At 51.1% G+C, this 16,524-nt stretch overlaps 1 protein-coding gene across 2 annotated transcripts; it reads left to right on the top strand.

The window, feature by feature from the left end:
• The first annotated feature begins 5,617 nt into the window (after positions 1-5,617).
• Positions 5,618-13,768, top strand: LOC123246140 (gastrula zinc finger protein XlCGF57.1-like). 2 transcript variants are annotated; one of them, XM_044675082.1, is made up of 5 exons: positions 5,618-5,758; positions 6,143-6,233; positions 8,746-8,872; positions 9,394-9,492; positions 11,829-13,768. In XM_044675082.1, the coding sequence occupies exons 2-5, from the start codon at positions 6,183-6,185 to the stop codon at positions 13,262-13,264; spliced, it is 1,713 nt and encodes a 570-aa protein (XP_044531017.1). In that variant the 5' UTR covers positions 5,618-5,758; positions 6,143-6,182; the 3' UTR covers positions 13,265-13,768. The 2 variants fall into 2 exon arrangements, with proteins under 2 accessions (XP_044531017.1, XP_044531025.1); XM_044675090.1 differs by having other exon boundaries at positions 5,618-6,233; positions 11,829-12,734; positions 12,822-13,768.
• The last annotated feature ends 2,756 nt before the right edge of the window (positions 13,769-16,524 follow it).

Here is a 16,524-nt window from a genome sequence, read left to right as displayed (position 1 = left end):
AATGAATTTTCTGATTGGCGAGAGGAATCCCCTAACCCGAGTCCGGGCAGTTCAAGCTGCCAGATGAGACTAAACGTGGCGCCCAAACAGGCATGAACCATATCCGATAGAGATGTTTCGGAGTTTTCTAGCACTGACCTGGTGCCTAATAATCCAGCAATCTCAGGGGCTGGTCAGCTCTGTGGGGAAGAGTCTTACTATTTGGAACTGAGCGGCATTTGTTTGTATATGATGGAGAATGGTCTTTTAGAAAGGGATTCCACAAAACGATATTCATTAAAGAGGGGTGCCCTATGACTCCCAGTAACAGGAAATGTGCATCTCATTGTCTTAAGAAATGTATTCAATTGGGAATGTCCTGGGTTCCAGAGCCTATGGGATCTGTTATTGATAAAAAAGGGCCCTGAAGCCATTTTCAATGCTTTAAAAAGTTTCAAAAAACAAAAAGGAAACCTAAGACTCTCTACAAAAGGCTTGGGCATCAGCCAAATGAAGCTCAATCATAATATGAAGCCATGGATGAAAACAACACAGTAACAGAAGAGAATGTGGATTTGACTTCAAAGGATTATATCAAAAATGTAATCAGACATTTTTATTGATGGTGTATTTGTGTTCTGTATCCTGGTAAGAGAATGCCGGTCCTGGATTGTACCTATTTCACAAACACGGCTCTCTGGGTAAAGAAATTCTCTTCAAGGCACCTCTGAAGGTCTCCCCAGTAGGCTGGCCAAGGGGAAACTCTTCATCACCTCCACATCACTGATCATGAAGCACGCGATCACGTAGGACCCTTTAGAGAAGTCACAGTGATGACCATCTTAGGAAGAGTGAGGCCCAGGTAGGACACTGACTGCAGCAGACATCCATTATGAAAGCAGAACATGGGCCGCAGTACTGGAAGGGCTGGAGTTTGAGTGTCAGAATATTAAAGCAATTCATGACATCAAAGACTTCTGTGGGAGGAATCAAAGCTCCAGGTCTGTGTCCTCCTCTGGGGAAGCTGAAGGCCCTGCAGAAGGAGCCGGGCTTCCTGGCAATGGCGAGGGACTCGCTGGTCTGAGCAGATTCAGGAAACAAGCTCGGCCTGTCCAGGTGCTCTCTGAGCCTGTGAAGATTTAGGCCAACTCCGGGCTCCCCGAGGACTGTGGCCAAGAGAGGCTCCTGTGACCTCAGCAGGATTCGATCCATTTTCTTCTCTTGATCTTGTGCTGAACTCAGGACAGGATGGAAGGTTCCAGCCCTCGTGACCAAACCCCACGGCCCGATTCCTACCATCCTCTGCGCCTTCCAGCCTGTTAATGACTTTGCTAAGGGCCCATCAGACACCCAGGAAACACCTGCCCCACGTCTCTGGGGATCTCTGCTCCAGGCTGGCTGGGTGCCACCTCCAGCTTCCAGTGACCACAATTAAAGTTTGGAACTTCAGCTCAGAACCACGACACAGAGACGTCTCTGATCCTCACAATATTGTCCATGGAGGGAACAAACATGGATGAACTGCAGGAACCATTCAGGCAGAGCAGAGCCAGGGGTCCCCCAGGTCAGATGGCCACCCTGTCCCTGACTGGCCTTCCAAGAACAAGAAGGACTCTTGGATGCCACCTTCTTGCCAGGCCCTGCCTCATTGGCTCCCCAGCTCCCACCCAGGCCTGCTCTCCTCCTTGGGGCAGCTCTCCTCAGCCAGCCCAGCCCCCTCCCCTGGCGCCCCTCTCTGCTCACCCTGATGCCAGCCCCTCCCAGGCTCTTTCCTCCTTGGGCTGGAGAACCCCAATCCTGTCTGTCAGCCCTCCACTCCCCAGCACCTACCCCTGAGGCCCTCCTGTAGCCAGTGGGGAATGGCTGTCAGCAGGGAATGTGGGGGAGAACCTCAGTGTCTGCCCTGGAGGCTGCCTTTGCTGTGAGGACAGGACAAGGTGCTGGATGTCCTCAGCAGCCCCTGCCCTGCCCCCGGCCCTCACCTGCTTCTTTTTCCTCTGTCTAATGAGGCGCAAAGGCCTGGCCAAGGCTGAGCCCCTGCCTGAGCCAGGAAGCAGCCCTGAGTCCTCTGGCCTGGAGGAAGGAGCCTGGCTGGGGATGGGCTGCACTCACCAGCGAGGGGCGTCTCGGGGTCCCGGGGGCCATTCCCGCTGGCTCGAGGCTCTCTGCTGGGGCCACGCGGGGGTTCTTCAGGGGGTGGAGCCTCAAGGAGGGGAGACTTTCTGTTTGTGTGCCTGTGGGGGAGGAGAGAGGGGGAGGGTTCAGAGGGGCTCCCAGGCCCCTCTCTGGCCTCAGGGGAGACTCTCCCCCTCAGGGGGAAAACAGTGAGCCTCAGGCTTGGAAAGGGCCTCGGACTGGCCAGGCAGAAGCCTCCCCACCTCCTCTGCCGCCATCTTTGGCTTCATTCCATTCAAAAACTGCTCTGGGTGGATGGAGGGAGACTGCCAGGGGGAGGGGCTACTGCGGAATGGGGAGGAGGGTGGGGGGATGGGAGACGGGCATCAGGTTGGGGTTGGGGAGAGGGTGCTGGCATTTCTTCAGTTCTCGAGATCAGGGATCCTTCCCTGGCACCCCCCCACCCCCAGCATCGTCTCTGCCCCCGGCCCAGTCTCACGTGAACTGCTTCTCCCCGGGGCGAGTTCTGACCTGGACGTCCCCCTGGGGGAAGGGCCCGGACCAGTCCCGCCCCATCCTGACAGCACCCCCTCCCCCTCAGCGGCCTCCCTGCTCCAGGGCTGGGGTGCCCCTTCTCTTTCCTGGGGGAGGGACTAAGCTCCGCCATGACTCCGGGTCCAGACAGGGCCGCCCTAGCCTGAACCGAGCACTTCCGTGTTTGTCCCTTTTCTGTGGGCCTCTGATGTGATGGACAGACAGAGACAATCCGGTCCCCAGACCACAAGCATTCACACCCGGCCCAGGACTCCTGCCCCGCCTCTCTTGTTGCACATGCGCACAATCTCAGAAATGAGACCTCTGGTCTACAGTTTGGGAGCAGAAAGTCTTGGCTGCCACTGCAGGGAACCCCGGCGCCGCCCCTCCCCCTCTCGCCCAGCAAAGGTCCAAGAAGCACAGCTGTACCTTCCAGGAGCTGAGACCCCCCCCCCCCACATGAGGTTCCCAGCATGCCCCGACGCTGCCACGGAGGGGAGGAGCCAGCAAACCGGCATTCTGGGAAATGAAGTCCTCAACAGGGGAGGGCCAAGATGTGCATGTCATGACAATGACATTCTGGGTAATGGAGTCCTCCTGCCTGGCCTCCTGGGTTCAGAGGCTTGGTGGGGGAGGGGTCATAAAGGAATTGTTCCCCAACCTGGGGGGCTGCAGCCTTCTCCCCCCGCCCCCATTTCCCCTTCTGGCCCTGCCATCTGCTTATTCCTTAGACTGGAAGCTGCCTCAGGATGCGGCCTGGCACACAGCAAGTGTCTAATAAGTGTCTATTGATTGATCAATCCATGGATGTCTGCTCCCCAGGGCCTGGGGAGGTAGTAATAGGATTTCTGCTTCTGACAGAGAAGGAAACAGAGGCAGAGGGCAGCAGCTGACAGTCCAGGCCCAGGACCTCCTCCTCCAGGGATCTCTCTGAACATACTGCAGCTCCTTCTGCTTTGGGGGGACTCCAGGGCTCCCCAAAGGAGAGGCCAACCCTATCCCCAAGTGGAGGAATTCGGTGATTTGGGGGCTGCGAAGATCTGGGCTGAAATGTGGTCTCAGACACTGCCTGAAGGGGGGGGAGGCAAGAGGGGAAGCCTGGCCAAGCCTTTAACTCAGTTTCCCCCACTGTGGAATCCAGAGAATTAGGCAGAGAACCCTGCCTAATTGGAGGCAAGGGGAACGGGCTGTGGGGAAGGGGGTCCAGAGAAGATCTGGGGGAAACAGAGCTGATTCTCCTGGGACTCTGGGCCAGCTGAGGAGGGTCTCCTTTGGCACCGCCCAGCCCAGGAGGCCCAAAGACCCTTCAGAGGCCTGGGGGAGGCCCAGGAACGCCCCTCCTGCCCTTTGTGAGGCCACAGAAGGCAGCAGCAGCCCCTGAGCCTGGGAGGGACAGAAGACAGTCTGGGGGGGAGGGGGGTGTCTGTGTGTCTGTCTGCAGGGCTGCTGGGCTCAGGCCTGGCTGCCTCTTCCTGACCCTTTGGGGCTTTCTGGGCAGAGGCTGGGTAGCTTCTCCCCTCTCCTCCTGGAGCCCACTGGACAGGGGAGGAAACTGAGGCAAGCAGGCTACAGTGACTTGTCCAGGGTCCTGCAGAGGGAGAACTCAGACCTCCCTGACTCCAGGCCTGGCTCTAGCAGGCACAGAGGGGCTAAAGACCTGGAAGGGCTTCTCTCCCTGGACGATTCTTCCTTTTCTGGCCTCAGAGCTGTCTCTGGGGGCCGGGAGAGGCCTCCGGGCAAGAAAAGCCCAGAAACCGGGGAAGGCTCCTCACGGCGAATACGCAGGAGCTACTGGAGCATGCGCATAAGCCTCAGGTCGGCCCCAACGTTCTCTCCAATGGCCAAAGCCACCCCAACCCCGATTCCTCGATTCCTCGCTCTTATCCCATCACTTCCTGTTCTTAGGAGAGTCACACAATGGAGACAGCAGGGGGCGAAGGGGGAGCACGGAGGGAAAGCACGGTCAGGGGCCACTGAGGAAGGACAAGGGGACAAGAGGGGCGAGTGCGGGATTTGAATGCAGATCTACCCCTAGGCCCCCTCTCCCCCAATAAGGAAACCCCTCTGCCCAGTGGGGTAATGGGGCCACCTGTCAGGTGGGGGGGTGAGGGTTCGAGGACACAGGGCACGGCTTCAGTTGGACAAAGGCTGGGATTCTGCTTGGAAGGAGTGGCGGGGGCGCTCTGAGGAAGTCAGAGGTCATTCCTTCCTCGGCTGACCACGAGAGGTACCTTAAGTGTGTGCTCCTGGAGGAAGCACCAGTTCAAGCAAAGGCGCGGCAGCGGGAGTAGGGGAAAGTGTGTGTGTGTGGGGGGAACAAAACGGGCCCACCAGAATCACGGCCAGAACTCGGGCGCTCCTGGGGTGACCTGTGCCCATTTCGCAGTCAGAAACAAAGGCCGTTTCCCCTCTCTCGGGCCGCTCAGGTCACCCCGTAGGATGGTAGTTGCGACGCTCAAGCAGGGGTCCCTGCCCGGCCCTAGCCGCGGCACCAGGGAGGGCGCAGAGTGCGCAGGCGCGCCCAGAAAGGCTCCTCCCCTTCCAGTCTGTCTGGAGGAATGCTTCCCAGAGAGCAGCTGCGGAGAACTTCTGGAGGTGCTCTTGGAACTCCCGGGCTCCCTACTGGAATGAGGCGCCGGAAACTGATGGAGGCCGCCTTTCTAGGCCCCTCCAGGATGGAGCGTTCAGCTCCCGTTCTCCAGCGTGCAGACTGCCGGGAGGAGGGCCCGAATTCCCTGAGGGGTGGATGACCAGCCGGGGAGGGGCCCTCGTAGCAAAGCCTTCTGGGAAGATACGGGGCTGTCCAGCCAGGCGCCGGGCCTGGGCGTAGGGGCGGGGAAGTCGCGGATGGAGGCTGAAGGAGAGTCGGGGCGTGGCTCGGGGCGGGGTCTGGGTGGCCCACCGGGAGGGCGGGGCGGAGAGATAATGGGTGGGGCCTAGACGTAAGGCGGGGTTGGCCTGAGGTAAGGTGCAGGGAGCTGGCGAGGCTCCATCTGGGAGTGTCACCTGCTTCGGGACGGGAACCTGGCCGGGGGCGGGCTCTGAGGATTTCAAACTTGGCTTTTCCCGGTTCTTTACCTTTGCTTCCCCTTGCTGGGACTCTTGCACAGCTTCTCCTGTCCCCGAGGAGGTGAGACCCCTGTCCCTGTGGGCTGGCTCTGGAAGGGGGGCTGCGCTCTCTTCCCTCTTCATCCCTTCCCTCCCCCTCCCCCACCCGTTTCCCCGCTCCCACTCTCTTCGCACGGGGCTGCCCCTCCCCGCCCCCCACATTAATGGGGCTTCTCCCCAGAACTGGAGCCTCGGACGCCCCCACCAGCCGAGGCCCTGCCAGGACTGCTGTCGGGGCACTGCCAGGCCCTTCTTTCCCGGGAGCCTCTCTGGCTGACCTGAGTGCTGGGCACTCGGGAGCTCCCCCTCCACCCCTGGCCTGATGGCATTTCCAAGGGACAAAGGGGTCTGGGAGCTGCCGGGACGGAGGAGCCGAGCCCCCTCACGGGTCCCTTTTCCCTTCCAGCGTCGCCTTCTGGGACCCCCCAGGCCTGGGAGCAGCGAGCATGGAGGAGGGTGGAGACGGCGCCGGGCTGCTCCCCTGCAGGCCCCCCCAGGTGAGCAGCATCTGCCTCCTCCTCTCACAGCCTGGCTGCCTCCCTCCATCACCTTCTCCCCCCTGTATTCTAACATGCGGCCTGAGGCTTTGGTGGTTGCCCTCCACGACCCCCATCCCGCGACTCCACGTTGGTCCTGGCTGTTTCCCCCCGCCGCGAGGGGCCCCTCCTGCAATCCTGGGGGCTTCCTGGAAGATGCCCCTCAGGAGCCCCCTCCTGTGGGAAGATCCTTTTTTAAATAATACGAGCCCCTACCTGGCAATCCAAGTTTAGTGAACTCCTGATGCTAAGTTCTACCAAACTGCACCCCTTGAATTAAGGCTTTTAGTTTACCTTTGGCCACCTCAAAGTAGCTGTACCATTAGGTTGGTGCGTTTAAGTCCTGTGGCTCCCAGCTGCCTCCTCCAGGAAGGCTTCATCCTTTTTCCTGGTACCTCCCCTATTAGGATGGAAGCTTTCTCTCTCTTTCCTTTCCTTCTGTGTGAAAAATCAATATGTGGGTTGGGGAATAACTGGGTGCCAGCAAGGGAATGAGACAAACTGGGACACTCCCCCACCTCACGAGGGGAAGCCCTGACAGGTCAGCACAGAGTAACCAAACAGGGAGGGGAGGCCTGGGAATGGCAGTTTGTCCGTTTAACTGACCACCCGGTAGCCAGGGGTGCCAGGGATGTTGAGTAACTCCAAGGTGTGGCATCTCCATGGCTTGGAGGAGTTTCAGGAAGTACAACTAAAGCTGGTGTATTGTTGGTGAATAAGGGAAGTGGGTGCGAAGGGTTTCTAACACTAAGAAATAGCCCAACTGCCTCTACTAAGCTGCAGACAACTTAACTAAAACGGGAGAGGGCTGGAGTGCTGGGTCTCTCGCTGCCCTCGTACGGATGCTCCAGGGTGACGCAGGAACCCGGATCAAATCCTCCCGAGAAAAGCAGACTATTCTGCTGTCCGCCAGCAGCTGATCCGAACCGTATCTCTACCTCGGCTGACATAGTCCATAGAGGGTTTCTTCTTCTCTGGAAAGCCCAAACTTCTTAGCTCCTTCGATACTTGGCAAAGCTGGACCACACAGCACCCCCTCCGCTTGGCCAGGAAAAGCTCTCCTTTTTGAAAACCCTGCCTTCATTCCGAGATGGAATGTCCATGCACCCAGGCCAAGCTTTTTTCAAGCTGTCAGCTGTCTCTGCCTTATCTTAAGTCTATACCTATCCTATAATTTCCCTATAACATGTGAGGCTGTGGAGGAGTGCCTTACCTCTCTTTGCCTCAGTTTTCTCATCTATAAATTGGGGATAATAGCCCCAGCCTCAGGGTTGTCATGAAGGTGGAATGAGACTGGGAAGTGCTTTATCCTTTCACAGCCCTCCCTTGTGGGCCTCCAGAGCCCTTCCTGACCAGCCCTTCCTGGGTCTCTTCTTTGTAAATCCTGACTTTCTGCTTGGAATTGATTCTAAGTCCTGCTCACAAGGCAGAAGAGGACTCAGGCTAGACAATGGGGTGAGGGGGGAAGGGGGAGAGGGACTGCCCAGGGTCACACAGCTAGCAAGTATCTGAGGGCAGATTAGAATCCAGGACCTCCTATCTCTGGGCCTCAGAACCCCAGAGCCACCAAACTTACTCTTTTCTAGGCTTTTTCTTTGTTCCTCATCTCCACACACTCTACCATCCAGCTTGATGTGCCTCCCTCAGGGTGTGCCATCTCTGGTCTCCATTCCTTTGTACCTCCTGACTGTCCCCAGGCTAGGAATCCCTACTCTCAGCCTCTCTCTAGCACCATCCCAGCTTCATCTGAGACTTGGATGAAGTGACACCACCTGCAGGAGGCCTTTTTCATTCCCCAGTCAGACCAGTTTGGTTTTTTCTTGGTGTTCCCATCTGGTTCCTCAGTGCCTGGCATGTGCTCGGCCCCCCACAAGTGCCTGTTTCTGGGTTCTGCTGCCTTTGGGAGAAGATGTCTGAAGGGGAACCTGAGCTGTTGCCTGGGAGGCAGCATGGCCTGCTGGGAAGGGCTGTGGATGGGCCTGGAGACAGGGAGGGGCCCAGCTCTGACACTGTCTGTGTGACCATGAGCAATCCTCCCCCTTCTGAGCCTCAGTTTACTCATCTGTAAACAGGGACGAGGAGGACTTGCCTTCCCAAGGGGTGGTGAGAGAAGGCTTGGCCAGACCTTGGCTGTCACCAGTTCTGTGTGTGGCGTCTCCCCATTAGACTGGGAATTCCTGGAGGCCAGGCTCTGTGTGGGCCCTTCTTTGTATGCCCAGAGCTTGGCCCGCAGCCTGGCACAGGGCAGACTCCCTCAGGGCTGGCTGACTCCTCAGTGACTCTTCTTTGTGTCCTGACTCAGAATCCAGGACAGCCTGAGGCTGGGAGCCAATCCTGGTAGAGTTTGTCTTTGATCAGTGGGAGCCCAGGCTGGGGTCCGAGTCAGTCCTCGTCCTTCCTGCCCGCTTCCCCTCCCCTCCCAGGGCCCTCTGGGCTGGGGTCCCAGGCTGAGCCCATTTATATGTTGTTTTAGGCCTCCGTGACATTTGAGGATGTGGCCGTGGACTTCACCTGGGAGGAGTGGAGGCTCCTGGACCCTTCCCAGAAGGAGCTGTACTGGGAGGTGATGCTGGAGAACTACAGGAACCTGGTGTGCCTGGGTGAGGAGGGCTGCTCTGGGGCCTGGGGATCTGCCCATGGAAGGGGATCTGCTTCCTTCTCCTGGGCCCTGTCCAGGGTGCAGCAGGGATTCTCTGGCCTGGGACAGCCTGAGCAGGTCTTATCCTAACCAGGCCAAAAGCCAGGCTGCCCCTGCTGTGAAAGGCTCTTGTCTTGTTTGTCCAGGAACCAAGTGCTCCACTGTGTGGTCCCAGCCCAGCTCTGCTCCCTCAGGCCACAGGGGCCTTCTAAAGGCTCAGGGGAAGTACCTGAAGTCAGGGAAGCTCCAGATACCTCAGTATTGAATGGATCAAATGATCCCCTCGTCCTTCTGAACCCCTCTCCATTCCTTGTTCCATTCCCGTGTCTTCCCAGGAAAACAAACCAGATCAGCCTTGAGAGGTTTTCTCTAAGCTCCTCCATGGCTCCCAGGCTCCTTTACTAGCTTGTTCCTAAGGGTCTGAGAGGTTTGGTTTCTGAGATCATCCTCCCTCTTCATCACTCTGCCCTTTCCCATGACCAGGCCTTGCTGATTCCCACCAGAATGTGATTATCTCTGAGCCGGAGTCAGGAGAACCACATTGGATTCCAACTGGTGGTGTCCTAAGAAGCTGCTGGTCAGGTGAGTGAGTGAGTGAGTGACTGCCAGGCCCTGGTGAGGACACGACACCCCATCCACAGCTCTGCTGGTCATGCGTCTCTCAGCCCACAGAAAATGGGTTCCTGGGTGATCCCCTCAGTGACCTTTTGGGTCAGGAACTCCTTTCCACGTCATTGACCATTGATCCCTTAGAGCAGTGATGGGCAAACTACAGCCAGAGGGCCAGATTTGGCCCCCTGAAATGTTCTATCTGGCCATGTGACATTATTCCTAATATGACTAATACAATGAGTAGAATATAATACAATGAAACTTCAAAAGAGCTGCCTTAGAAACAGACTGATAGAGAAGCATTTCCTTTCTCTTGGCCCCCTCTTTCAAAAGTTTGCCCATCACTGCCTTAGAGAATTCCTTCCTGCCTCCTCCTCCACTTTGGGTGATTTTGCCTCAACAGGTATGGATAGAAATTATCAGGTTCTGCTGGTGCCTTAATAGTATGGGAATGCAATTCCACTGTGGATGGAGCTTTGGGTTGTTTTAGTCTTTTTTGGAAAGCAAAATGGCAATCTTTAGTGTTAGAGCTACACATAAATTCTTTTTCTTAGACCCCCTGATCATATTCCCATGACTCCTTTCAGAGGTCTAATTCAGGTATAGATTTTGCCAGGTGTGGGGTCTGTGTGTATGTATAATGGCTATAAATAATATGTATATGTAAACATGCATAAATATATATCCTAGGTTATATTGTTCTTATTGGTGTAGGGGAGCTAGCAATCATCCTTACCTTCGTTGATTCTGAGGTCCCTCCATCAGTTCTCCCACCTTTGGCTAATTTAATATTATTGGTCCATATCAAACAATAAGCTGGGTGAATGTGTGTGTTTTAAAATTTTGTACCTCAGGGACTTCATCCCCCTGCATTTTCTACTCTGCCCGGGGTTCCCTTTTATTATATCCCTGTGTTACATCCTGGCATGGGTTGGTCTATAAATTGGCTGATCCCACACCGGGAGGGATCTTTGCTGGAGTTTAAGAGCGGCCAGCTGCTGGGGCTCTGGCTTCTTTTTTGTCCTCTGCTCTTTTGGCTGAAAGAACCCCTTATTTTTCCCCTTAATTTTATTTTTTCCTTACTTAGGATTTTTACATATGAGACTTAGATTTCATATTTCATGTAGTAGTTACTTTTTTCTTTGGATTTTTGTGATGGTTTTTATTTTATTTATGTATTTGTTTGTTTGCAGGTGATTCATATACCTCATAACTCAGCCACGTATCCCAGTGTGATCTCTGTGTTTGTCAATATCCTCGTGGGGGGGGGGGGCAGGGAATGTGTTATCCTATTTTGCAAACTTTAATTTCTTTTGAGAATAAATTTTAGAATAAGAGACTTTCCACCTCCTAGAATCTGGAAAAGTGAACTGCTTACAGAAGGTGCAATGAAGATGCCTGCAGAGACTACACGCTGCTCCAAAAGATCCTGAGTGAACTTTTGGATGTGCTGAATTGAACTTTGTAGGGTTGAATGCATTTGTTTTGAATGTACCCTCTTATGCCAAAGGGGACTGCCCCTTAATTGGTTTTGTTCTTTTTCTCTTTCTTTCCCTCTTATCCCCAAATTATTGTAATTTTCCCTTAGAAATTGCAATAGTTTGTGTACCTTTAGTTAAAACTCTTTAGAGTTATGAGTTGGTTATGTTTAAAATGATCCATTGAAGGGGGCAGCTGGGTGGCTCAGTGGATTGAGAGCCAGGCCCAGAGATGGGAGGTGCTGGGTTCAAATCTGGCCTCAGACACTTCCTAGCTGTGTGACCCTGGGCAAGTCACTTAACCCCCATTGCCTAGCCCTTACCACTCCTCTGCCTTAGAACCAATTCATAGTATTGATTCTAAGATGGAAGGTAAGGATTATTAAAAATATATATATAAAATGATCCATTGGGGAGACTGGTCTCCCAACGGATCCCAGGGGGGAATGGGTGTTTTAAAAATTTGTACCTCAGGGACTTCATCCCTTAGCATGCTCTAATATTCCCAGGGTTTCCTTTTCTTATATCCCTGTGTTATGTCCTGGTATGCGTTGGTTAATAAATTGACTAATCCCATGCTGGGAGGGGTCTTTGCTGGGGCTCAAGCATAGCAGGCTGCTGGGGCTCTGACTTTTTTGTCCTCTGCTTACTCAGCTGAAGGAACCCCTTATTTTTTCCCTTACAATGCAAAGACATTTCAGAAGACACATAAACTGATTTCCATTTACATGAAAACAAGTACAGTGTTTCTAACAGCCAGATTATTGGGGAAAGGGATGCCTAGACAAAAGCTTATTCATCTAAGTGTGTTTATATTCTTCCTTTCAGGTTGGGACATTAGGCCTCAGACAAAGAAGTCAGCTCTCAAGATGAGTATTTCTGTGAAAGTCTTATCCCAGGAAAAATTCTTGGAGGATGATCCAAGTGTCTACAAGATGGAGAAATCCTGGGAATGTGATGACAAGTTGAAGAAAAAGCAGAGCATTCAGGGGAAACCTAGAGGAATAAAAATAATCCAAGTAGAACCTCCCAATGAGGTCAGAGTCTCTGAATATAGTAAATACAGTCAGATCTCTAGCCCAGAGCCAGACCTTTTTCCAGAACAGGGAGTATCTGTAGTTATGAAGTGCCAGGAAGGAGGTAATCAGAGAGGGAGTTACACCATGTATTCAAACCGAGGACAATGTAATCAAATCTATTCCAGAAAGAAATGTCAGAAAGTGCTGGGTCATGATTTGGGCTGCATAAAAAAACATGGAATTCATTCCGAAGAGAAAGTTCATGAAAGGGGGAATTCTTTCCTTCGAAATAACAAACTTAGTCTACACCAGACAACTGATAGGGGGAAAAAGTGTAATGAATTGACTAAACGTAGGAAGATGGGTCATGCTAAACGCTCTCATCTTCAGAGTACAGAGAGACAGTACAAATGCAATGAATGTGGAAAGGCCTTTCAGCAAAAGGGGTCTCTTGAAGCACATTGCAGAATTCATACTGGAGAGAAACCCTTTAAATGTAGTCAATGTGGTAGGGCTTTCTGCCAAAAGATAGATCTCATCCGACATTTTAGGATTCATACTGGAGAAAAACCATTTAAATGCAGTGATTGTGGGAAAGCCTTTTCTCGGAGCACAAGCCTAACTTTACATGAGAGATCTCATACTGGAGAGAAACCATATGAATGCAATGAATGTGGGAAGACATTCCGGTCAAGCTCTCACCTTTCAGAACACCGGAAGAGCATTCATGAAGGAACAGGACTTCATGAATGCAATGTATGTGGGAAAGCATTCCCTCGGAAGTATGATCTCACTATTCACAGTAGAATTCATACTGGAGAGAAACCATATGAATGCAGTGAATGTGGAAAGGCTTTTTCTAGAAAGCAAGATCTTATCAACCATAATAGGATTCATACTGGAGAACAACCTTTTCAATGCAACCTTTGTGGGAAAAGTTTTCCCTGGAGAAGGTCACTGACTGGACACCAGAGAATTCATACTGGAGAACAACCTTTTCAGTGCAATGTTTGTGGGAAAGGTTTTCCCTGGAGAAATTCACTGACCCGACATCAGAGAATTCATACTGGAAAACAACCTTTTCAATGCAATGTCTGTTGGAAAGGTTTTCCCTGGAGACATTCACTGACCCAACATCAGAGAATTCATACTGGAGAACCACCTTTTCATTGCAATGTCTGTGAGAAAGATTTTTTCTGGAAAAAGTCACTGATCCGACATCTAAGAATTCATACTGGAGAGTAACTTTATAAATGTAAATATTATAGGAAATTCTTTCCCAGACGCTCAGCAATGACTTGCCATCAGAGGATGCATACTGAATCCTATGAGTGCAATGAAAGTGGAAAGGCTTCCATCCAAAATAAAAATCTTAAATTGTGTGAAAAAAAGATTCATGCCCCCCCCCAACCTTAGGAATGTAATTAATGTGGAAAGACATCCCTCTGGATCATAACTGCTTCTTCAGCATAAAAGAATTCTTGATGGAGTGAACCTCATTAATATTGAAGCAATACTTTGTTCTGGAAGGGACTCCTTGATAAATTTCCTTCATATTAGAAAGAAACCATAGAAATATGATGCCTGTGGAAAGTCCTTCTGTTAATGATAGTGAACCATTTCTCCTTATTAGAGGAGTCATTGGCTAGAGATGCAAAGGAGGCTCACAAGTAGCCAGAACGCTGACTGATTTTATTTTTTATAATATTTATTATTCTTAGTTTATAATAAATAATATTTATTATTTTCTTGGTTTGTTTATATTTATTCACTTAAGAAAAACCCTTACTTTCTGGCTTGGAGTCAATACTGTGTGTTGGTTCCAAGGCAGAAGAGTAGTAAGGACTAGGCAATGTGGGTCAAGTGACTTGCCAAGGTCACACAGCTTGGAAGTGTCTGAGGCTAGATTTGAACCTAGGACCTCTGGTCTCTAGGCCTGGTTCTCAATCCCCTGAGCTGCCCAGCTGCCCCCTCTTAGTAAGAATTTGAAATGCTCCTGCTTAGCATTAGCACTTGGCAATTCAGTAAGTAAGAGAGTTCACAAACCACTTAACTAGAGAAAGCTCACACCCCCAAAGGCCACAATACTGCCCCATCTCCCCTGCCCAGTTAAATTAAAATTAAAAGAATATGATTGGTTCCTGTGAAGAGGGGGAGAGACAGGAAGCAATGTGAAAAAAGCAGTATAAAAGACTTGACTGAACATGGTCTGGCTTCCTTTTCTTGGATTCATTCTTCGTTGGTGAGCTGAGCTTAAGGGAGATTCTTGGGAGCAGTCACCTTTTCCTGGACTCATTCCTAACTAGCTCTCTGCTCTGGAGAGGCTTGCTGGGTGAGTGACTGGAGCTGAAGGAAGAAGCTTGTATTGGTGGAACCCTTGCTGAAGACACCACCAGGACTTCTGGCTGAAGAGACTATCATGACTCCATGTGGAGATTGGTACTTGAGAGAGCCCTTGCTGGGTGGTGAGCTGCACTTCTTTGGACAGCAATTGTAGGGTATCTAGCAAGACAATGTTTTCTCCTTTCTTTCCTGCATCTCTCTTACTATATATTTATTAAATTAAATTGTTAAGAGCTGCTAACAGACTGACTTGAGTTAATATTTTATAAATGGTGACCACACGAAACTCTTTAACTCAAATATTTGTCAAATCATTAATTTTAGCCCTTACAGGTAAAACACTTTGTAAATGTTAAAGCACCATCTATCTACATGTAATCTCTTGTTATTAAAGGCTTAGATGGTCTGCTTATCCAGTTAATTGATGAACCTGGAAAAGGTAACTTGGTTTTGTCCTTTCTCTCTTAAGCCCCTTTCCAGGAAGCTAGGGATTCCTTAAAGGGATGGGGAGTCAAGTGTGCATCTCAAGAATATAGAATAGGTGGAATATAGGACATATCTTAAGGGCTTTACAAATATTTATTATTAGGAGTGCTAACAGCACTCCTAAGTGCTATTTCAAGCCTCGTATTTCAGGGGAGGAAAATGAGGCAGGTTACGTGACTTGTTCAGGGTCACATGGTAGGTGTCTGAGACTGGATTCAAACTGGGTCTTCCAATTTCAGGTCCAAGCCTCTTGTCTATAGACCCACTGAAATGCCTGAGTTACAGATGTAGGACTGACCTGCTTGGACAGCTTTCCTGATGTCTAGTCACTTCTCTTCCTCAAATCATCTTTCATTTGCCTTTTTTTCATTCTCTATAGAGATTGTTTTGTCTTGGTGTAGCCAGTGCCTTCTGTGATTTAGACCAGCATTCTAGCCAACATTTAGCATCATGGTAAGTGCAGGATGGGCTGCTGGGGGGCCCAGTGGTTAGAACTGGTCTTGGCATCAGGACAATCTAAGTTCAAATTCAATCTCACACATTTACTATGTGTAACCCTTATTTGATTCAGTAACTCTTGGAAAATGGGGTCACACAGGAGAAAGAAATGACAAAAACATTATTACTCTTTCTAAGGAAACCCCATGGACAAAGGCCACAGGTTCTCAAAGAGTCTGACACAACTGAATGCCCAAAAACATGATGTTTACTGTTGACCATAATTGCTAAAAATTTGTGGTGGCCCAGAGGTACAGTGGTAGAGTTCTGGGCCTTGAGTTAGGCTCATCTTGAGTTCAGATCTGGCCTTAGACAGTTAAGTTACCAGCTGTGCAGCCCTGAACAAGTCCTTTAACTGCCTCAATTCCTCATCTGTAAACTGGGCTGGACAAGGAAATGTCAAACCACTTCAGTGTCTTTGCCAAGAAAAGTCCAAAAGAGTTGGACAAGACTGAACAATAACAACAAATGGAGGGAGTTCTAAGATCATCCCCAAACACTCCCTTCCCTGAAGGATCTCACAGCATAATAGGAGAGGCCCCTGAAGGTAGACAATGAGCAGAGGGAAGAAGGTCGTCCCAATCACCAGCCCATGGTGGCACCAGGAAAGTCCTGCCTGGGCTGGGTGTGATCTGAGGCTTCCAGGAAGGCAGGAAACTGGATGTGGAGAGAGAACATTCCCAGCCTGGACGACCCTGAGGAGAGCCATAGAATGTTGTATTCAAGGGACTGCAAGTCAGCTGCTCCTGGCCAGGGTTGACATTATTCTCCGTAGGGGAGACAGTGTGGTAGAGTAGTGAGAGCCATCAGGCCAAGTTCCATCTTTCTGACACATGCTGACCTGTGTGGATCGGGCCGACTCACCTGAAGGGCTCCAGGCAGGCTTTGGAGGATAAGTTTGCAGAGCAGGGTGGCATCTGCTTTGGCAGAAAAAATTCTAAAGCAGATACTTGCTATGTGGAGTGGAATTTTTTTGGAGGGGAGCTTGCAAGCCCAGAAATCACTAATGAGCAAACAGCAGACTAAGAAAGATGCTAGCAGAGAAAATGCAGCTTTTTTTAGGAAACAACAACAGTGTTCACAGGTGTACAAATGAATCCAGAATTTATTGGAAATTAATACAATGGTGCCTTGAGTTACCCAACATCTGTGTGTGGCAATGTCTGAATATGTCATAT

The sequence above is a fragment of the Gracilinanus agilis genome, chromosome 1 (genome assembly GCF_016433145.1).
Source record: "Gracilinanus agilis isolate LMUSP501 chromosome 1, AgileGrace, whole genome shotgun sequence".
Taxonomy (NCBI): Eukaryota; Metazoa; Chordata; class Mammalia; order Didelphimorphia; family Didelphidae; genus Gracilinanus; species Gracilinanus agilis.
This window is presented reverse-complemented; position numbering and strand designations above follow the sequence as displayed.

Coding starts and splice junctions, on each gene's coding strand:
- LOC123246140 (XM_044675082.1), top strand. CDS start 6,183: ATGGAGGAGGGTGGAGACGGCGCCGGGCTGCTCCCCTGCAGGCCCCCC. Junction 6,234..8,745: donor TCCCCTGCAGGCCCCCCCAG/GTGAGCAGCATC, acceptor ATGTTGTTTTAG/GCCTCCGTGACATTTGAGGA. Junction 8,873..9,393: donor CAGGAACCTGGTGTGCCTGG/GTGAGGAGGGCT, acceptor TCCCATGACCAG/GCCTTGCTGATTCCCACCAG.